Here is a 23,517-nt window from a genome sequence, read left to right as displayed (position 1 = left end):
TCTTAACCAGCATCAGGGTCTTTTCCATTGAGTCAGCTCTTTGCATCAGGTGGCCAAAGTACTGGAGTTTCAGCTTCAGCATCAGTCCTTCCAATGAATATTCAGGACTGATTTTATGTTGGATCTCCTTGCAGTCCAAGAGAGTCTCAAGAGACTTCTCCAACACCTCAAAGCATCTCTACGGCGCTCAGCTTTCTTTATACTCCAACTCTCACATCCATACATGACTACTGGAAAAACCATAGCCTTGACTAGACGGATCTTTATTGGAAAGATAATGTCTCTGCTTTTTAATATGCTGTCTAGGTTGGTCAAAACTTTTCTTCCAAGGAGAAACCGTCTTTTTATTTAATGGCTGCAGTCACCATCTGCAGTGATTTTGGAGCTCCCCAAAATAAAGTCAGCCACTGTTTCCACTGTTTCTCCATCTATTTGCCATGAAGTGATGGGACCGGATGCCATGATCTTAGTTTTCTGAGTGTTGAGCTTTAAGCCAACTTTTTCACTTTCTTCTTTAACTTTGTGAATGCAATTGTGAAAGTTCCATGGAAAGCAGTCAACAAGCTATAGAAAATGAGGGTGTTGATGACTAAACCAGAGAGTCTCTGTGTATTTTCTGAAGTGCTAAAATATACAGCAATTTAGGGGATGTGAGGAGAAACTAAATTATAATCAGCATGTCCATCTTCCTGTAGAAGAGACACCTGCACTTATAAAACTTTATCTCTCCACCTGTACCTTCCAAAATGAGCAAGACAGTTAGGGAATTTGGGATTGACATGTACACACTGCTATATTTAAAATGGATAACCAACAAGGACCTACTGAATAGTACCTGGAACTCTGCTCAATGTTGTATGGCAGCCTGGATGGGACGGGAGTTTGGGGGGGAGAATGGACACTTATATATGTATGGCTGAGTCCCTTCACTGTTCATCTGAAACAATGACAACATTGTTTGTTAATTGGCTGTACTCCAATACAAAATAAAAAGTTTCTTCTTAAAAATGATCAACATTAATTAAATAATCTTCTTTCTTTGTCCATTAGCCCAGTTTACAATGGGAGTGCAGTGGAAATATCTGTCTGGAGAAAGAAGAGGGGAAGAATAAAAAGGTAGAACGCTGTCACTTTGATGAGTGAAACTGTCAGAGAAGAAGCAAGCCTGAAGCAATCACTTGGTGGTGACCAGCCTCCACAGTGGTAATTCAAGCCCACATGAAGACGCTGAGGAGTCAATCACAGTACTAACATGTATAACAGCCCTAAGCAGCAGAATTAGCACAAAACTTATGCTTGGAAAATGAAAATAATTAGGTGCACATTTAAAATGCACTGCTAAAAAGGGAGGGACCAAAGCCACAATCATGGACCTCTTTTCATGCCCAACATCAGGTTAATGTCATGCTTGTAATTTACTAAGCCAGTCGGATGAGCAGGTGGAAGGCAGATGTGGCCATGGGCACTGGGTTGCACCAGATAGACACCTTTTTCACCTTTTTGAGTATCTATATGGCCAGCCCTGAATGACAGAAAGCAGGTTTTGTGTGGGCTTTGCTACGTGAATGTTAGCTCTTTAGGAATGCTCTAAGATCTGGCCAGCTTTGCCTCAGTATGGGGTCCAGGCCAGATCTGATTCATCCTGCTACCTTCCTTCCAAGAACTAGCCCCTTGGTCACCCATTCTTTTGATCCAAGGAAGATTCAACCTAGTCAAAGGGAATGTAGTTGGTAGCCTCCAAGTGGACTCTGCTTTTAAGAGTTCCCGCTTTATGATGTTGACCTAAAAGAATAGTCCAGTAATTAGCTAGCAGAGAGCAATCAAAAGGATCAGTCAGGCCATTCTTGGACTAGTGCAAACCTTCAGGGAGGATTTGATGACAGAACTGAAACACGGACTTACAGTGTAGAGTAGGAATTGAGGCAGAAATGGCAAGATAGGATACAAATCAATGCTTAGAATAAAATCTTTTCTTAAAATACACAAGCAATGATAAGAATTGTCCGCCTAATCGTGGTGATTCTTTGTTTTCTTTTGCAACGTACATTCCCAGGAGACTGTGAGGGACACTGAACAACAGTGTCCCAGTTTTTCAAATAAAGAAAATAAAATATTTGTTTCCAAATTTTCAACTTCTACTTTTGAAAGCTAAACTTAAGTTTTAAGAATCATGTACCAAGAGAGGGTAGAGGTAAACCTCATAACATTTTTTCAGTCTTATGTTCTGGATTCTTATTTATTTTCATTTTCGTAAAGCTACTTTGGAAAGTAAATGTAAATGAGTAGTAAGAAAAACAGCTCTATTGGTAACAAGTCCAGTTTATCAGCAATGTGCTAAAATCTCTAATCCTAATTCTCTCAACAGAGTGCCTCAACTTTTATATTTAAAATACTCTTCATCATGAAAAGTTAATAAGGACCAATTCAAATTGTTCTCCATTTTAGGAACTTCAAATGCAAAGAGAATTGGAAAAAAATTTTTATTAGCAGAGGGTGATTATAAGTGGAACTTCCCACTTCGCCTTCAAACTCTTACTAACAACCACCTGACAGGGTGACAGTGATGCAATGTGGTCACAAAAGATTGGGGGTAGAACGTGCAGTTTCCTTTTTCAAAGCTGACACAATCCTAGAGCTTACTACTTAACAGGAAGCACAGACAACAGGAGTGGTTATAGTGGATTAGGGCTCCGAGAAACTGACAGATCTCCATCAGTTCTTTTTACATCTGCTACCAAATGTGTGTTTCTTTCCGAACCCCTGATATTCATGTGGAAACAATACAAACAACAGATTGATGTTATATCAATATATCCACATGGTGCCTTATACAATTATGTCCTGTAATTAGCTGAAAACTGGAGTGCTTTGTTTCTCCTATTACTCGTTTGTTACTGTGTCACTTGAGAATAACTAGAGCACCAGATAAATTCTTAGGTTTGTACATTCACGAAATAATAAAGGCATGAGTGCCTGCTTTAGCATATAAAAGGATCAAGTTATTTATCTATCCTGTGAGGAGATGCATTATGTTAAAATGCATGTATCCGACCTCTGGAAAGAGATCCTAGGAACTGAAATTATGAAGGCTCACACAATCTCACTTTACGGTTTAAAAAAAAAATGGTGAAGCAGTTATAATTATGCCATAAAGTTTTACAATCATTTTTTTTCATTTTTCAGTTCTGACTCTAGCAAGTAAAATATTAATAGAACAGTTCTGACTGTAGCAAGTAAAAGAGAAAGGAATAACGAGAAGAAGCCACATTGTAATTCAAAGATTAAAAGGTAGAGCAAATAGGCTTTTCCAAGAGTTGACTAGTGAGGTAGTGACTGGACAATTCCTTTACTTAACAATCCCAGTCTCTCTGTATCAGCCTTTCCAAGAATTCATGGTGAAGGTGTCTAAATCTGACTGTTAACCGAGCCCAGACACGAAACTCAGTCTAGCCGTTCTCACGGGCCGAAGAAGTTCCCCGAAGGAGGACAAAGGTCTCCGCGGTTCGACAGGCAGCCCTCCGCAGTCACTGTCGGTCCCCTGGAGGGCCGCGCGCCGGCTCTCCGCAGCCGCAGGTCTCTGCCACTTGCGACAGGAGAGGTTGCTGTCCCGGCTTCTCCCCTTTTTGTTGCCTCGGCACTGCCAACGAACTCCTTTCGTGGTGAGAGGATGGATTCCTCGTCGTTTCCCCGCCCAACCCTGGTGCCCACTCTCCCACCCAGCCACCACCACAGTCACGCGCATCCTTACTTCTGATCCGGGGCCACTCGCGCACGCACCCTATTTCTCCTCCCCGAGCCATGCGCGCGCGCACACACACACACCTCGACAGCTCCCAGGTAGAATCCTAAGCCGCTGACCTCCCTTCCCAGCACCCAGATGTTGCAACTCGGCTGAAGAAGGTGCGAGAAATAGCCCACTTGGAGAAGGAGGCAGCGAGGAAGATGCCGGTTTCAGAGCTGTCTGCCCTGGATACCGAGTTCAAAGTAGCTAAGAGGGTGCACAGGAGAATACCGGGACTCCCCGAGTCCCCGCGGACCGCGGCCTTTCCGCACCACCTGCCTGGAGCAGGGAGGCCAAGCCTCCACCATCCCAGCCCCGCGGTGGGCTGGAAAGCCGCAGGCAAGCAGCGGGCAGAGGCGCGGTGGGACCCGCGCCGCCCGGGGCCCCGCCCTCCGGCCCGCAGCGCTTCCTCTCTGCGCACAGGAGCGAGCGAGCGCCCCGCCCACTTCACATCTGGCCAATGGGCGCCCAGGCCGCGCGCTGTGTGGCCCCGCCCCCGCCAGGGAAACTTGAAGCTGCAGAAAAGTTTGTACAGAGGCTGGACTGGCAAGAGCGGAGCTGGAAACCCGGCAGCCTGAGAGGAAGATGAACCGCCCCAGGTCAGAGCCTCGGGCCGAGAGGACCTCAAGCCGCCCCCAGGGCGTCAGAAGCGCCCTCAGCTCTAGCCGCCAGCCCCGGTAGCCGCCCGCGCTGCCCTGGGCTGGGGAGGAGGGCGGCCCGAGCCGGGTATCCAGGCTCGGTGCCACCAGCGCGGTGCCGCCGCACACCTGAGAGCTGTCCGCCCACGGACGATTCCCGCGGGCTCCCCAAAACTTCGATCGTCTTTGAAGAAACGAAGAAAAAGACGAAGGAATAAAGCAATCCATGATCGGGCTTCACTGACCCATTTCGCTGCCCTTCTGTTTCTCCAAGTTTTTGAAAGCTGACCACTGACCCCAGTTCCGGAAAACTGGCAGCCACCGAGAGCAGGCTCTGAGAAGGCAGAGGCTTGGCAAGCTCCACACTGAGCAGGGCACGGCTGAGGGCAGGTTGAAGGCTTGTCCAGGACATCTGAGGCTTGACCCTGGGGGCTTACGTAACTGCAACCTCCGCGGCTGCCACAGGTGAGACAGGGTTGGGGGCACTGGGCAGAGAGCGGTGCGGGCGCCCCTTGAGCGTAGCCAGGAAATGAAGAATGCTCTCTTCAAATTATCTGCCATAACTTGTTTTCAGCGAGACTTTTATTGACTCAGAATCTGTCGGGAAAACGAGCAAGCCAGTTTTCCCTTGAGATAGGTCTTGTTCATCTTGGCAGTGGAGTGAGTTGGGTTGGGGAGAGGAGAGAAAGACAGTATCAACGTATAAATATTAATGCCCGTAGAGTGGTGCTGCCGGCAGGACTTATCCGGAGCGTGGAGATTTAGGTTGCTGCAGTTGGTAAGTGACTGCAGTCCACAATGTTGGATCGAGTTGCTCCCCCGATCTCTCATCTGCATATTGTTTCTCGGGAGCGGGTCTGACACCTTTTTGCAGGTGGTAATTTCTGCTCATCGCTACTTCGTCTCTCTCCTATTCTCCACAGACCCAGCCTCGCACTCCAAGGCAGTGTACCGTCAGCCACCACCATGACCGCCCCTGGGACCAATGCATCATCCTCCCAGGGCTCCAACCCACTGAACAGCCCAGTGACCATCCCGGCGGTGATGTTCATCTTCGGGGTGGTGGGCAACCTGGTGGCCATCGTGGTGCTCTGTAAGTCGCGCAAAGAGCAGAAGGAGACCACTTTCTACACACTGGTATGCGGGCTGGCGGTCACCGACCTGCTGGGCACGTTGTTGGTGAGCCCGGTGACCATCGCCACCTACTTGAAGGGCCAGTGGCCCGGGGGCCACGCGCTGTGCGAGTACAGCACCTTCATCCTGCTCTTCTTTGGCCTGTCGGGGCTCAGCATCATCTGTGCGATGAGTATCGAGCGCTACCTGGCCATCAACCACGCCTACTTCTACAGCCACTACGTGGACAAGCGGCTGGCGGGGCTCACGCTCTTCGCGGTCTACGCGTCCAACGTGCTCTTCTGCGCGCTGCCCAGCATGGGCCTGGGCAGTTCGCGGCTGCAGTACCCGGCCACCTGGTGCTTCATCGACTGGACCACCAACGTGACAGCGCACGCCGCCTTCTCCTACATGTATGCGGGCTTCAGTTCCTTCCTCATCCTCGCCACCGTGCTCTGCAACGTGCTCGTGTGCGGCGCGCTGCTCCGCATGCACCGACAGTTCATGCGCCGCACCTCGCTGGGCACCGAGCAGCAGCACCACGCGGCCGCCGCCGCCGTTGCCTTGGCCCCGACCGCCTGCCGGGCTCCCCCGGCCGCCTCCTCCCCCGCCCTGCCGCGCCTCAGCGACTTTCGCCGCCGCCGGAGCTTCCGCCGCATCGCGGGCGCGGAGATCCAGATGGTCATCTTACTCATCGCCACCTCCCTGGTGGTGCTCATCTGCTCCATTCCACTTGTGGTGAGTGGCAGGGGTCAGGGCCCTACTCGGCCCTTTTCCTGCGTTCACCTCCCTCCTCCATCTCCCGCTCCCTGCTCTCCGTCTCCTCGGCCACCGGCCACCGACGTGTCTCCTCCAGGTCGGGACTGGGGTCTCACGCCCAGGCTCTTTTTAGGCCCCATCGCTAGCGAGGTGCAGCAGGTGCTTTTCCCCTACATCGCCGAGTTTCTTTCCCCGAAAGCCTGGTTTCCTCTCCCTCCCGGGACAGCCCCTACCTCTGGCTGCCTGACAGTGGCCTTGAGCCTTCCGAGAACGCGCGCCGCTCTCGGTCAGATGTAGAGAGGAAACCGCTGTAGTAGTGTGACTGAGCCCCATCCTCAGGCGGAATCCGAACCGTCGGGGCCGGTGATTTCTTTGGTGTCCACTCCTTACAGTAGTAGCGTTTTTAGTGTTCTGATTTATGTCCTTTTAAAAAAAAATTCTTTTGGTATCTTATGTCGAATTTTAGAGCTTGAAGGAATATTGGATGCATTTTGGTCTAACTCCTTCACTTTACACTGGGAATTACTTGCTTAAAATAATCCCGCAGAACTAAACTGTCAAGCTAAATTCCTTGCTCTTTGCCATGCAGTGAGTCCCCCGGGAAAACATCTCGGTGCACAGGTGGTCCTCCACGGGCAAGGCCCAGAGCTTCAGTCTTTCTAGGGGCCAGGAAAGCAAGGTGTTTCAGGGGACCTGTTGAGGGTAGGCTGATGCATCTGGGGTATTGAATTCACATTCTCAACTGTGAGAGGTAGAGTGCCTTTCTAGAGAGATGGGGCTTTAGAGATGGTCACCTTATTTATTGCCAAGCCAAAGCTTTGCAACTTGAGATGAATCTCAGACCAATCTAACCCCAACGCTGCTTCTGTAATATGACGTCATGTCTCCCTCCTAGAACACTTCTAATTTTGGCCTTCGAAACAGTGTGTCTGAGTCTGGGTTTTGGTACCTTTAAGGACACCATCTTCTTTAAAATTGCCTGTGCATTAACTTTTAAAATGTTTTAAAATGTTACAAGCAGGAAGTTTGAAAGTCTGCCTAGCTCTCCTCTCTTTGCACTAGAAACCCATGGGGCAGATGCACATAATAAATACTTGAGTTTCTCATGAAAGCAACTAGTCCTGAGTTTTTCTATATCTCAAAACACCGCATTCCTGGAAATTCTAAACTATCAACTTGAAAAAGTTGGGGTTTTTTTTGAACGCTGATTGGGAGCGTGAGAAAATAAATGTTATAGGGTATTATTCCATCTTTTCCCTTACCTAATACTGTTCAGAGATTTTAAGATAAAAATATATCATAAAATTGATGTTATATCTAATAAAATATTTTAATATAAAATATTATATAAAATTACAGATGGATAAAATTCCTTCCATCTGTAAATGGAACTGCAAGGTGGCCAGTGATTGGCCAAAAGGGCCTTTACACCGTCCCAGGGCCCAGGATAATTTACAGAGTTATTGAGGCGCATAAACATATTTTACTGTCTGTAATGGCACCTTTAGAATAGAGGGAGATTTTAGAAGAAACAACTCTCTCGCTGGGGCCTCTTTCTGTGGCCTCTGCCTTATGTTTTACAGAACAGTAAATGCCAGAGTGAGTGGTTGTTATTTACAGAACATCCACTTTAAGGAACTGAGGAATCAGAGCTAGAGGCTTAGCAACACGCACAGAACTTTTAAACTGTGTTTTGGTTGGAGGCAAGCATGCGAAGCTGTTGATGACCACACAGTCAAAGATGAACTGTTCTCTTCAAAGCCTCTTATGGGCTGAAATGGTAGATCTGATGGCAAAGCCACTTATCACAAAGACTTTGACATTATTTGAGGAATAAGAGGCAAGAAATTATAGGAGTTATATTTGTGGTTTGCAGACTGACTACATTTAAACTAACAAGGACTGTCTACTCTTTGTAAAGTCAGTGTTGTGTAGTGATATTAAGTCTTTTTACCCTGCAAATTGAAAATGGCTCAGCTGAGAAATAATCGCATAGACATACCTTTGGAAGTAATAAGAAATCATACAAGTAATGGTAGCTTCAGAATAGATTTAATTGTAAATTAATGATAAGAATGATGTCATTATATTACTCACCCACACACAGTTTAGCAATGACTGAAAGAATTAAAAGGGAAGCATCCACAACTGTAGCCTTCCTTGGATCACTTTTACAACTTTCTTGGCTTTTTTTTTTCACATTTCTCACATTCATGTTGTAATTTGAGTTGAAAAATTCTGAACTCTGACTTTTAAAACAGTCAGATCTATCTTCAGTTTCAAGGAAACTAATGAAGAATCTCTTTTAACTTTATCAAATCAAGTTGGTTGGTAATCCTATTTGAGGCAAATCAAACCCTTCCAAACATTTAAAATGCTTTGGAAATAATAGAGCAAATACAGTTTATGTGCAGTTTCACAAATCTTGACTTACAGTACATAAGGAAAACAAGCATCACTGCAAAGCGGCCACATTTGTGTCTTTCGGATACCAGAGAAAGAAAAACGACAGTGGCTCTTAGAAGGCAGTTGATATTGAATTTAGTATAAAAGTCAATTTTAATTTGTTCTCCAAAATATAAATATCTCATAAAATAGATTTTGGAATGGAAATTTGAGAAAGGTTAGAAAAATTAATTGCAATTATATAAGGAACTGTGCTGAAGTTGCAAAATTTTCTAAAGTGAGTCACAAGCAATGAAGAGAAAAGATGTAAATACAGTCAACAGGGAACATTGCATGACAAGGTTTAGTGGGACAAGGTTAATGTCATTTTGTCTGTTCTGTTTATAAGCAGTCTCTGGTTTTTGAAATACAAGAGAAGCTAAAGAAGTGAAAGCGTTTATGCTCAAAATAAATAAAAGGGAATGAATTCTTTAGAAATATGCAAGTGAGACAGCCTAAGGTCCTGGTGTTAAATGCTGCAGCTGGATCAATGTCTGGTACCTAATTTTGTTACTAATGTTAGACATTATTGTAATCCAGTCTTTGGCCTAGGGCTAAATGGTTACACTACAGGATTTGAAAGGCATTTTCCCCCACGCACAGGCATGCTATGGCAGTATTTATTGCTTACTTGTTTTTTTTATTTTCTTTCTTCTTACTCTGAATTAGGAAGCCTTCACCTCTATTAAGAGTAGAATGGCCAGTTTGATTCATCTTCTGCCTGGGAGGAGTGAAACTTAGAAAATAGCTTCCTTTAAGTGTTTATTTGGTTCCTTAGTATAGTTGTCTATATAAGCCTTCATCAGCATTTGATCGCCAAAGGTTTATTAGAGCAGAGGAAAACTGTGTAAATAGATACACTTTTGTTCACTGCAGGCAGACTGGAAGTGGAAACTAAAAGAAACTGATGGGGTCCCAGATGAGTTAAAAAATCACATCTAGAGGTACATGAAGAATGCCATAAATCCAGGCACTGTTACAGCAGAACCTGAAGGATTTGATTATTTTTCAAATAAATTTGGCTAAATTTTTTTTAAAAAGTACCAATTCCCAAAAGCAGAATTTTAACCAGAACATAAAATTGCAGACCCAGGAGTAGTACCTTGAAGACTGTGGAGTAGCACATAAAAGTAAGGTTGTTTTCCCTGCTTTTCCTCTGGGTCTTTAAAAAAGCTCTTGGAAGACGAGGGCTGACCAACATTTTCACTGTCTCTGCACCTCAGATTCCTCAACTGCAGATAATGACTTTATTTCATGCTATTTCCTGGGTGAGTGAGTCCTAGTCTAAGGCTCTTTTCACCATGCTTTGCTGACCTGTCAAGGCTTGATTTTATGGAACATCTGCTAACAAGATCTCTTCCCCCCAGAGCTGAAGTAATTCTTGAAGGTTCTTGTTAGAATGTTGAAAATTAAGGGTTCAAAGAAACTAAACACTTCAGAAGTAAATTTTCAGTGTACACACTGACCTGTAGAGGTGAAGCAGTTGGTCTGCAGTTAAATGGCCGGTCAGTGATGCAGAGGGAAGGAGAACTGAGCTCTCATTCCACCACCCACCCAAGAACTCTCTCCACTCTCCTTTACTTAGAGATTTTTGTCACTAAATTAAAAAAAAAAAAAGGAGGTGGGAAGAATTTCTAGTAACAGCTGTGTCAATTTTAGACCCTTCACAGGGCACTTAGATAACTGATCACACATAGATCATTCCTTGCATGTTTTCGGAACAGAACAAGGAGCACATACAAATCCAATCACTGGTTATCGTCATTTATTGGAAAGCATTTCTGTTTCGACCGTCAACTACCAAATCAGTCTAATCAAAATTTCAACATTCCTCTTCAATTACACATTCCCTGCCAACAGGTTAATTCATTAAACAGGAAGCATGTGTTTTAGATACCATGCGCGTCATTAACTATACCCCAAAGCGACTCTAAGCTGTGGTTTTCATATTATTGATGTACTCCACAGTAGCCAAGCTTCCACATATTTGTACTAAGCCCTTTCATGTTTTTGCTCATAAATTATATGGAGCAGAGAGCCAGGATTTGAACAGAACTGGGCATTTATCTTTACAACATGCAGCCTTCCTTATAACTTTCCCATCATCACATTTAATTTTGGGTTTATCATGTTTTTTCCAAGTTGTGTGCCTGAATCCTAATCTCTAGCCGTCCTCAACAAGTTTGGAATATTGTCATGTATGCCAGTTCTAACAATAAGCCACATGTGCAAATCTGCAGCTAATATACTGCAGACTATAGCTGAAATGGACTAATTGCAAGAGACTACATACATTGTTTGTATTCAGTGAATTCTTTTAAGGTGTTCCCCCACCCGCCTCCCACTCAGAGGTTCGGTTTTCTCAGCAGCACACTCTTCCAACACTGAAAACTGCCTGAACACGTTTATTTGTGTAACATACAGAGCCTGTTGGACAAGAATTGCAGAAAAGTGCTCTCTCCTCCCTTCGTGACGCTGGAGTCCTGCTGTGGATGGTCCCATCTTAATCTGGGGTCTACCCCTTTGGGGAAGCAAATCAAGTAAAGCCTTTAAAGTGAGGCAGAGATGGCTGTGGTTTTTTTTGAAATCTAAGTGAAGTGCGTGGAGCTTTTGCTCACTTTTGTCTTCTTTCTCTCTATTCAAGTCAGTCTCCATTGAGATCACGCTGCAAAGGAAAGCTCCGTCTTCATTTTTTTCAAATCATTTTACCAGCTTTTGAGAGTGTTTGCATATAAATTTGGAATGTTGCTTTTCATACTCATCTTTGTTGCTACCCCATGTGCTCTGCTTTCCTGAGAAGACATGAAATGACCAGGTTCACTAGCTTATATTAATTGTAAGTCCCCTGCCCACCGCCCCCCCCCCCCCGACACACACCATGGAACACTGAAATAAGGCTCCTTTTCATGCCCTTATAGTTTCAATTAATTACTACTGAGCATGAAGTGAGCCACAAAATAATTCTTTGCTTGCCTCTTGTCACCTTGATTATGAAAGTTCACTATGATTTTTTTTTACAACACTGACTTTTCTGAAGAGTCATAGGAGTTTAAAAAAATACATAGTAACTCCTAGTTTATTCCCTTAAATAGCTACAAATTTCATTCCTTCTATAGCCATTTCAGGTGTTAAAAAAATTTCCTCCTTTCAGTAGTAAATGTATTTCCCTCAAGGAACTGGTGGGAGAAACAACTACCAATGAAGTATTTCAATGTTAAAATTTTAAGAATGCAAACTTTAGACCTAAAATTCTGTTCTGAAAGAGGGTCTTGAAGCAGCTGGGCAAACCTCTTAGGGAGGGCTGTGGGACCAACTCCCAAATAGAGCAACACTGCCACCTACTGGCTAAAAGTCTCAAATTCACCCAAATCCCGCCTTGGGTTTTTTCTGGAGGCTTCACTCAGAGGGGAGAAGGAAATGGCAACCCACTCCAGTATTCTTGCCTGGAGAGTCCCAGGGACGGAGGAGCCTGGTGGGCTGCCGTCTATGGGGTCGCACAGAGTCGGACACGACTGAAGCAAGTTAGCAGCAGCAGCAGCACACTCAGAGGAGGGCCTGATACTAAATCCAGATTTAAATCCATCATTTCTTTTACCCTTAACAACCTACTGTGTGATGTGAGTAAAATATATGCTTTGTATTTTACCAATAATTCCATTGTCAGGAGATAATTCTTAAGCAGAAAGCTAGCTAGCCTGGTAAAACAGAAAAAGCAACATCAAAGTAATTTGGAGACCTGAGGCCCAGGCCAGAATCAGCCACCAACAGAGTGGAGGATCTAAGTAAGGTTCTCAAAACTCCCTGGTTTCAGTAACACTTCATCTGAGAAAAGGCCCATAGACCTGAGGGAATCTCTGTGCCCAGGCAGAGCTGAGAACCTCAATGAAGAGTATGGTAAGAAGAAACCAAGATGCTTTGTTCCGTTGGTTTTTGAAAGGACAGAAAGTCAGTCATCCTTTGTCTTGGTTGAATCATTTATACAAACAGTTTCTAAAAATATTTTAAGAGTTGTCATCATAGGAACTTCATTGCAGGGGAGTATGAGTTCTTTCCCTAGTCAGGGAACTTAAGATCTCACATGCTGTGTGGTTTGGCCAAAAAAAAAAAGCGTAGTCATCATATACTGTTGTTCATTCTAGTACACTTTTTATTTGGCTGTCTTCCAGAGATCAAGGGAATAATTTCATCTTAGAGCCATTTTACCATTTTATTCTATGAGAATTACAGGGCTGTATGTAATTGCTTATCCAAAATATTTAGGACCAAGTGTGTTTTAAATTCAGAATTTCTTGGCTTTTAGAAAAGTAATTTAGTAATCTACATATATGTAATATCCCCATCAGAAACTGGAATGGGACCTCTGGAGCAAAACATGGGAATATTCACATCAAGTGGAATAAATAAAATTGTAAATAGCATCATGGTCTAGGCAGTTCAGGTTTTGCAACTGAAAACAAAACAAAACAATTGAATATCAAAACAACAGCAACTTCTTGATAAAGGATTATAGACCTGTAGTTGATTGAGGTCTAAATTCCAATATAGGAAGAAGTAGAAATATAGTTACACCCCACTGATCTAGTATCATTTAGAAATGTTTCATTTAAGTTGACTTTTGCAGATTAATGAGAATTATTTACATGTTTTAGGCTTCTTTTTATCCCGTTTGTTATAATTCTAAAATATCCCTATTCTTTCTTAGTGATTCATACACCATAAATATTATCATACTGTATGACAAAGTGGCAGTGTCATCAACTCTTCTTAATGGTAGACATATTTGCCCTTGGTTAAATGGCTCCAGCTATGCTTTTATAGTTCTTTCTTCTTTTTATGGTTTTTAATGCATCTTTCTTGGCTGTGAGACTCACCTCTTACTTCTCCCTGACCTAAAATAGTTACTAATGGCAAGTAATAATTATCAAATAATTATATTACCTTAAAAACCACTAATTTTATATGAATTAGTGTGAGATTTTTATATAATGATCCTGGTGGAATTAGAAGTAAGACTCAGATAGCATCATCATCCTTTAACAGTAAAATTTTGGGTTTTTTGGTGTGTGTCTTGTGTGTGTGTGTATTTATATACACATATTTAGATATAATTGACATAACATTATATTCATTTCAAGTGTATAGCATAATGATTCGATATTTGTATATATTGCAAAATAATCACTATGATAAGTCTAATTAACATCCATCCCCACACTTAGTTACAAGATGTTTTTCTCATGATGAGAGCTTTTAAGATCTACTCTTTAGGAGTAAACATGGAAGTGTATATAGACAACAAACTAGTGGTTCCCAGTGGGGAGAAAGAGGGGGATACAATATAGAGGTAGGGAATTAAGAGGTAAAATTATTAGGTATTAAATAAGATACAAGGATATATTGTACAACACAGAGAATATAGCCAGTACTGACTATATTTATATAATACCCAGTACTCCATTTATATAATAACTATAAATGGAGTATTACCTTTAATAATTGTGAATCACTATACTGTACACCTGTCATTTATATAATATTGTACTTTAATTTTTTAAAAGAGAGAGAAAATAAGAAGTGCCTTTTCCACTAAGGAATAAAATGATAGTTTTCCTCAAATTTACAAATTTATACTCTCTTCATTGAGTCTGGTCTCTCCAGAGTGCTCCCAGCTATTTATTCTAAAATGCTCCAGAGATACAAAGGAGGGGTGGATTCCAGTGGAGGCTTCAGGATGGATTCAAGAGTGACAGATGTTGAACAGAACTATAGTTCCCAAGCAGCAGGGAGCCTGTGAAGGTTTAGCAGCCGAGTAGCATAATCAAATCGGTATTTGAGAAATAATCTTCTGGTGGCAGTTTGGAGGATGGTTTGGAGAGAACAGGAAGTGGAGATGGGAAAGCCAGTTTGGTGGTTGATGCAATAATCTAGGTGAGGAATGCAGTTAGAGGAAGAAAAAGAAACCTAACTGGGAAAGATTTTCTTTTTTTCTTTTTTTATTATTTATTTATTGACACATAATTGGTTTATGGAAAAGGTTTTTGAAGTAAGAGTTGATAACACGAGATTATTATTATAACTAGGGAAAAGCTTCATATAGAGAAAATAAAAACTATTCTCTGGCCATTCTAGATGATAACAGATTCAAATATTGGTTTAAAATTTCCGAGTTTAAAAGTTTTTCACTATTCTGTGAGAAAGCACAGAAATGAAGTTAATAAAATTCTTCTCCAGGAACCTTTATGCCTATGTTACCTGTACACACATTGCATTATTTTATCCATCTTTGACCTAGAGAAGCTATTCATAAGGTAGTTACTGATATATTAAAGTTATACTAACTTGATAAATGGTAATCGGTGGTCTTCCTGGTTCTATATATGCTGCTCTTTTCTCGGCAATTTTTTTAAGTTTCAAAATTCTTTTTGACCATGCTCCAAGGCATGTGGGATCTTAGTTCCCCTATCCAAGGACTGAACCCAGGCCCACTCCATTGTAAGTACCAGTCTTAACCACTGAACCACCAGGGAAGTCCCTCTTGGCATTTATTAACAGAAAAGAGGGCAGCTAGTGTTACTAATGGTTCAGTCGCACCCGCAATGCAGGAGACCTGGGTTAGATCCCTGCGGCGGGAAGACCCCCTGGAGGAGGTCGTGCCAACCCCACTCCAGTATTCTTGTCGGGAAAATCCCATGGACAGAGGAGCCTGGTGGGCTACCGTCCATGGGGTCGCAAAGAGTCGGACAGACTGAGCGACTAAGCACTCTCAAGGCTACTAAGTTAGACGTTGCATGCAAATATTTTCCCAGTTGCTGAATGAATGCTAAACACTAAACGTGGGCATCTCCTTTCCGCAGGTGCGGGTGTTCGTCAACCAGTTATATCGGCCACACCTGGAGCCAGTCATCAGCAAAAACCCAGATTTGCAGGCCATCCGAATTGCTTCTGTGAACCCCATCCTGGACCCCTGGATATACATCCTCCTGCGGAAGACAGTGCTCAGTAAAGCCATAGAGAAGATCAAATGCCTCTTCTGCCGCATCGGCGGGTCGCGCAGGGAGCGTTCGGGGCCGCACTGCTCAGACAGCAGAAGGACGTCCTCCGCCGTGTCCGGCCACTCCCGCTCCTTCCTCTCCCGGGAGCTGAAGGAGATCAGCAGCACGTCGCAGACCCTCCTGTACACTCCAGAACTCAGTGAAAACGGCTTCGGGGGAGGCAGGAATCTGTTGCCAGGTGTGCCCGGCGTGGGCCTGACCCAAATAGACAGCACGTCGCTTAGGACTCTGCGGATATCGGAGACCTCGGACTCCTCACAGGGGCAGGACTCGGAGAGCTTCTTACTGGTGGACGAGGTTGGCGGGAGCTGCAGGGCTGGGCCTGCCCCCAAGGGGAGCTCCCTGCAAGTCACGTTTCCCAGTGAAACGCTGAACTTATCAGAAAAATGTATATAGTAGTGAAGGGAAGACATACAGCACTATTTCTGGAAGCTTCGAAGATCCCGTGCAATAGACACATCAGTGAGCTGTTTGGCCAGTGCTGAGAGGGCTCTTTTCATCCTATCACGCACATTAGAGAACACCCGGGCTTCTGAGCACTTTGCAGACAGACGAGTTGCTCCTTCTGGGTCCTGAGGTCCGAAGCTTTGGCTGCCACCTCGCTGTGATAATAGCGTTTCGGTGACAACTTGATGGCTGGGAAGATGTACCCTCGGTTTTTCTACTTGACAGGAGGACAGTATAAGTTTTGCTATTTTCATAAAATCAAGAGCTTTATATGTGGCACACAGCAGAAGTCCATGTACAGAAGGGCTCTATTCCAATAAACCATAAAGGACTGCTTGTGGATGATTTAAGAGTCTCACTAAAGCATGAAATGTGAATTTTATTGTTGTAAATATGATTTAAGGTATTTAAACTATTTTCTTCTCTGTGAGAAGGTTTATTGTTAATACGAGGTATAATAAAGTTGTGGTAATCCCTCTCCCCATAGTATAACCAGCTGAAGTTGCAGATGTTAAGATATTTTTCATAACCAAGGTGAGGCCATGGTGTTGAAATTTCAGTGAGTCAGATCTATAAAATAAGTACAATTTTTTTAAAGAGTTTAGCACTATTAAAGAAATAAAGCAAAATGCTATTTAAGACATGGACATTACAGGCCAAAATATTAAAATTCTTTCCAAGCTATGTGTAATACATAGTGAAAAACGTTTAGTGATGCTGCATGTATCCAGAAAACTGTGATTTCAGGAGAACCTAACATGCTGATAAATATTTTGTACTTTTGTCTTCATTAGCTGGTACTTTTTAAAATGTAACAAAGCTTTTAAAAAGTGTTAGTAACCCATAATTGAAGTGTATAATATAAAAAGTAAGCAGCTTGTTTTCCCCCTTGGAAATGTGTATAGTTTTACTTTCCTAAGGAATGACTTAGAATATTCTTTAAAATTTAAGAGAAAGGCAGATTGCACCATGAAGGGTTTTACGGGAGGTGTGGAAGGATTAGCCTTTCACAGATGTCACAACAGAAGAGGTACCAAACTTGGGCATGTAAGAATCATCTTCTAAAAGTTTTGTGTAATGCCCAATCATGCTGTGCACATATCTGAAGCACCTTTCTCAAAGAAATATTGAGCATGTTTTGTTGCTTACAATGTCTTTGTGAATTGCTTGGTTGTAATTAAATTGAGCCTGATAGTAATGTGGTTTTAAGAAGCAATTGTGCCAACTGAAATTATTTTGGAGATTATAATAAATAAATACACTCAATTGGAGTTCCATATCATCAGTTTTGGAAACTTGTGTGATTTTTGTGTGTTTGTTTCAGGTCATCTTCCATCTTTTTAAATTGAAATATTTTAACTTCTTTATTTTACAAATAATGTCCAGTGTAAAGTTGCAAGAATAGCACAAAGCTTGGAGCCACTTAATACAGAATGGAATTTAGAAACCAAGATCTGGGTGCAAAGTGTACTCAAAATTACCAGTTTGTATGGATGGTGGCGGAGACAGTATTATTCTTAACCTGCTACATGTAAAGAATCTAAATATTTATTATTAAAACATTAGCATAGACTTGTGGCCTTTCCTACTTGTAAATTCTCTAGATCTCTGCTTTTCAAACTTTAGCATGCATACATCAGTCATGCTAAACAAAGTCTTATTCAGAAGTTAGCAATACTAGTCAGGGTATACTCTCGTCCCTTACTTCAGGTTCACCACTCAGAACGCTGATTCTAGCTGATTCTTTTTTTTTCTAATTCAAATAAATCTCAAATATAATAAAATTTTCCTTGTATTGTAGCATTTGCACAGAGTGCAACCATCATTCCTAATTCCAGAATAAAAGAAACCACATACCCATTTGCAGTCACTCCCAATGCATCTTTCCCCCTAGACCAGGGCAACCTGGTCTACATCTCTATGGATTTGCCTATTCTGAACATACATGAAATCATACAATATGTGGCCTTTACTGTCTGCATAATATTTTCAAGTTTCACTCACATAGCATGAATCAGTACTTTCTGATTTATAGCTGTAAACTCTGGGAGTTGGTGACGGACCGGGAGGCCTGGCATGCTGTGGTTCATGGGGTCGCAAAGAGTCAGACATGACTGAGTGAGTGAACTGAATATTTCATTTGTGTGAATATACCACATTTTGTTTATCCATGCATCAGCTGATGGGCATTTGAATTAATTCCCTAATTTGGCTATTATTAATAATGCTAATAGCCACAGTTGCGTACAACTTTTTTTTTGCGGGGGGGAGATACTGCTTTATATCTGGGAGAGATGTTTCTCTATATATCTGGGAGTGAAAGTGCTGAGTCATAAACTAACTACACATTCAATTTTTTGAGGAACTGCCACATGTTTTCCCAACTGCAACATTTTATATTCCCACCAGCAATGTCAAGTTCTCCACATCCTCAATACTTGTTATTGCCTTCTAAATTATAGTCATCCTAATGGGTATGAGGAGCACAGAGGGTCCATCCTGATCAGGTCAGTACCCCAGAAGGGTTTCCTTTCCCCATGATCCTGATCCATTCACTTCCTCACTCTCTTGGATTAATGAAGTATGGCTCAGCTGGGCCCTCAAGAGTCACCCCGTGCTCACGCTCAGAGTTTGTGATCCGTATACTTCTGTCAGATGCATTTGATGCAAGCAAATCCACCCACCTGAATGTCACTGTCCTAGGTGGCGCAATGGTAAACAACCTGCTTGCCGAGATAGGAGACCGGCCTCTATCCCTGCATCAGGGAGAATCCCCTGGAGGAGGAAATGGCAACCCACTCCAGTATTCTTGCCTGGAAAATCCCACGGAGAGAGGAGCCTAACGAGCTACAGTCTATGGGATCGCAAGAGTCAAACATGACGATGACTGAGCACACAGTGGGTATGAAGTGGTGTCTCCCTGAGGTTTTGATTTGCGTTTACCTAGTGACAAATAATGTTGAGAATCTTTTCATACGCATACTGGCCATTTGTAGATTTTCTCTGGAGAAATGGCCATTCAAATCATCTATGCATTTTTAAATTGGTTTATACGTCTGTATTCGTTCGCTAGGGCTGCCATAACAAAATACCATGAACTGGCTGACTTCAACGACAGAAATTTATTTTCTCACAGTTGTGGAAGTTGAAGGTCCAAGATCAAGGCACTGGCAGATGTGGTTTCTCCCAGGCCTCTCCCCTTGGCTTGCCATGGCTGCCTTTCTCCTATCTTACCACATTGGGCTTCTCTGTACACACGCATCCCCGGTGTCTCTTAAGAGGACACTGGTCACACTGGATTAAGACCCACTCTTAGGACCTCATTCAACCTTAATTACCTCCTTAGAGGCCCACCTCTAAATACAGTCACATTGGGAGTTAGGGCTTTACCATGTGAATTTCAGAGGATACAATTCATTCCAAAACAATGTCTTTTTATTGTTGAGGCTGGCTTATTCTAAAAAGAACATTCAGCATTGTTCACCATCTAGTCCATTTTTATTTATAAGCTTTACCAACTATGCTATGCAAAGACAGTTGTTTGTGGTAGACTTGTTTCTGACCATTCAGAGCCCGTAACTTTCTCTGCAGGTCAGTTCTCATCTAAACGGTTAGTATTAAATCCTATCTGGTTCCAATAGGATATAACAGACAGGAAGATAACTGCAACACCACTGGCTTCCCTGGTGGCTCAAACAGTAAAGAATCCACCTGAAGTGCAGGAGACCCAGGTTCATTACCTGGGTCAGGAAGATCCCCTAGAGAAGGGAATGGCTACCTACTCTAGTATTCTTGCCTAGAGAATTCCATGAACTGAGAAACCTGGTAAGAGGTTTCTCAGAAGCCTGGAGAATTCCATGGATTGTATAGTCCATGGGGTCACAAAGAGTTGGACATGACTGAGCGACAACTAACACTCTCCCTTTTTTTTTTTAATTTCATAATCTTTAAGACAATCTCATAATCTAACCAACCAGGTCAAGTCAGAAAAAACTGTGCTACTGATACAGCAGTTCAAATGGTACTCTGACCAGAAAACCATGGAATGCAAGAATCATTTCCCAAATTACAGCCACTTCTCTCCACAAGTTCCTTATTGGAGCCACAGCCACAGAGGGCCATGGAAAACTCAAGGCACAGCAGTATTCCCTGTGAGCTATGCCTTTGGCCTTAGACTGAGTGCAGAATATCTGCACTACACAAAACAGTGATTTTTCCCTAAAGTGCTTGTCAGCTTCAAAATAAAACAAGCCATGAACTTTGATGCTTTCATAGTCCCCCCCTTCCCACCACCCTCATAACTTCCCCCACAGCTCAGTTGGTAAAGAATCTGCCTGCAATGCAGGAGACGAGGGTTTGATCCACTGGTTGGAAGATCTCCTGGAGAAGGAAAAGGTTATCCACTCCAGTATTCTGGCCTGGAGAATTCCATGGATTTTAGTCCATGGGATCACAAAGAGTCTAACATGACTGAGTGACTTGCACTTTCACTTTCCCACTACCACTGAACCTGAATCTAGGATGCAGCAAGTATTATCTCAAGATTGCTCTCCAGGTACACCAAAAATGAAATCAGGAAAAAAAGACTCAGAGCAAGAGAGAACATTTGACCCTACTGTCTAACCTGGAGCTGCCCTGGGTCACACATGAGGCTTTAACTCTAAGCTGGAAGGACTTTGGAAGAAAAGAGAGAAAGATAGTTGGGCTTCTTGTCCTTCTATCCATATCAGTATCTCTAACATTCATTCATAACCTTGTATTTACCCTTTTAGGTCATCTACCCCATTTCACCACAGAAGAGGACAGGGCACAGCAAACATACCTGCGTCATACCAATTGCATCCCAGCAAGTCCCTACACTGAAATCTGAACAACTGGGTAAATATTTCTCTTTCTTGAGTTCAATACAAGGAGGAAGCAAAGAGAATTCCAAGAACAATGATGAAAGAGAACTCAAGGCAACAGATCCACAGGGGTACAAGTAAAGCTGTGTAAAAGGCACTAGGGGGGCTCCAGATGGCTCTAGATTAAAACCACGAAAGAAAGAAAAGAAAATTAATGGATTGTTTTGTATTTGGAATATTGAGGCGAGTATTCTATTTCTATTCGTCAGAGTGGATGTTTGTAATATATACTACATAGAAAACTAAGAAACATAACAACAAGGCAATTATTGACTCCATGAAAGACAAAGAGAAGTATTTGAAAAGTAAAATGAAAATAATAGACCTGGTGAGATCAACTATGTGTAATAATTACATAGTCATATTAATAATGAATATAGATTGAGGCCAAAATTACAATCAACTGTATTGGAAATGGGTGCAGGAGTTGTAAGTAAATATATCAAGGAAATGAAAGACAGCCAAATCATATTCCTCCATAATAAAAAATCAATACTTACTGTTGCAAATTTTAAAAATGAATTAAGCACTGAAATCACAATTATTGTAATTTCACTGAATGTATATATATATATTATATCCTTATATACAAATCATATTCATAAAAATTTTACAGCCTGAAAATACCAAGTATGCTTTAGAAACTCTGATACAAAATTAGAACCATTGAAAAAAATGAACTTGGCACGATCTTCTGCAGTTCAGGATTATATTCATCAATATAAACAATAACTGCAACAACTGAAACACAGTATATATATACCTCAACGCATGACTTCATAATGATACAAAAATAAAACAGAATACTTACTAGTCACTTTTGGAGGATACTGGACACCCAACCTATTATTCTGAAAAGTGCTAAATAAAGGGGGAGAACAAAGCCTCCAATACATAAACTGCCTGTACTACATAAATCATTTCTATGGTATAAAATAATTGATGAGAAGTTTTCCTTTAAAGATGTTTTCTAGCACCAAAATTCTAACAATTATCACCATTTTGTGGCCTCTAATGAAACAATAAATCTAGGCAATGATAATCTGATATTACAAAGAGATAGCCAGAAGTATTTAACTTTCGGTCTAAGTATCCAAAACCACCTGTAATATATTCTTACCAGAAAACTGATGTTAAAGCTGAAGCTCCAATAGCTTGGCAACCTGATGCAAATAGCTAACTCACTGGAAAAGACCCTAATGCTGGGAAAGATTGAAGGCGGGAGGAAAAAGGGACTACAGTGGGCAAGATGGTTGGATGGCATCACCGACTCAATGGACATGCGTTAGAGCAAGCTCTGGGGGAGATGATGAAGGACAGGGAAGCCTGGTGTGCTGTAGTCCATGGGGTTGTTGGACATGACTGAGTGACTGAACAACAACAAATCATTTTATAAGAAATGTAGGTCAAACTACCGCACAACTGCACTCATCTCACGTTAGTAAAGCAATGCTCAAGATTCTCCAAGCCAGGCATCAGCAATACTTAAACCGTGAACTTCCAGATGTTCAAGCTGGTTTTAGAAAAGGCAGAGGAACCACAGATCAAATTGCCAACATCCACTGGATCATCGAAAAAGCAAGAGAGTTCCAGAAAAAAACATCTATTTCTGCTTTATTGACTATGCCAAAGCCTTTGACTGTGTGGATCATAATAAACTGTGGAAAATTCTGAAAGAGATGGGAATACCAGACCACCTGACCTGCCTCTTGAGAAACCTGTATGAAGGTCAGGAAGCAACAGTTAGAACTGGACACGGAACAACAGACTGGTTCCAAATAGGAAAAGGAGTACGTCAAGGCTGTATATTGTCACCCTGCTTATTTAACTTATATGCAGAGTACATCATGAGAAACGTTGGGCTGGAAGCACAAGCTGGAATCAAGATTGTGGGAAGAAATATCAATAACCTCAGATATGCAGATGACACCACCCTTATGGCAGAAAGTGAAGAGGAACTAAAAAGCCTCTTGATGAAATTGAAAGAGGAGAGTGAAAAAGCTGGCTTAAAACTCAGCATCCAGAAAACGAAGATCATGGCATCTGGTCCCATCACTTCATGGGAAATAGATGGGGAAACAGTGGAAACAGTGTCAGACTTTATTTTTGGGGCTCCAAAATCACTGCAGATGGTGACTGCAGCCATGAAATTAAAAGATGCTTACTCCTTGGAAGGAAAGTTATGACCAACCTAGATAGCATACTGAAAAGCAGAGATATTACTTTGCCAACAAAGGTCCATCTAGTCAAGGCTATGGTTTTTCCAGTGGTCATGTATGGATGTGAGAGTTGGACTGTGAAGAAAGCTGAGCGTTGAAGAATTGATGCTTTTGAAATGTGTTGGAGAAGACTCTTGAGAGTCCCTTGGACTGCAAGGA

At 42.4% G+C, this 23,517-nt stretch overlaps 1 protein-coding gene across 1 annotated transcript; it reads left to right on the top strand.

Moving 5' to 3' along the window:
- The first annotated feature begins 4,502 nt into the window (after positions 1-4,502).
- Positions 4,503-17,408, top strand: PTGER4 (prostaglandin E receptor 4). The gene is made up of 3 exons (XM_068990621.1): positions 4,503-4,884; positions 5,343-6,270; positions 15,591-17,408. Exons 2-3 carry the CDS (start codon positions 5,386-5,388, stop codon positions 16,182-16,184), a joined length of 1,479 nt encoding a protein of 492 aa, XP_068846722.1. The 5' UTR covers positions 4,503-4,884; positions 5,343-5,385; the 3' UTR covers positions 16,185-17,408.
- Positions 17,409-23,517: the final 6,109 nt, after the last annotated feature.

Source organism: Capricornis sumatraensis, chromosome 18, assembly GCF_032405125.1.
Source record: "Capricornis sumatraensis isolate serow.1 chromosome 18, serow.2, whole genome shotgun sequence".
In the NCBI taxonomy this organism is placed as follows: Eukaryota; Metazoa; Chordata; class Mammalia; order Artiodactyla; family Bovidae; genus Capricornis; species Capricornis sumatraensis.
This window is presented reverse-complemented; position numbering and strand designations above follow the sequence as displayed.

Coding starts and splice junctions, on each gene's coding strand:
- PTGER4 (XM_068990621.1), top strand. CDS start 5,386: ATGACCGCCCCTGGGACCAATGCATCATCCTCCCAGGGCTCCAACCCA. Junction 6,271..15,590: donor TCTGCTCCATTCCACTTGTG/GTGAGTGGCAGG, acceptor TCCTTTCCGCAG/GTGCGGGTGTTCGTCAACCA.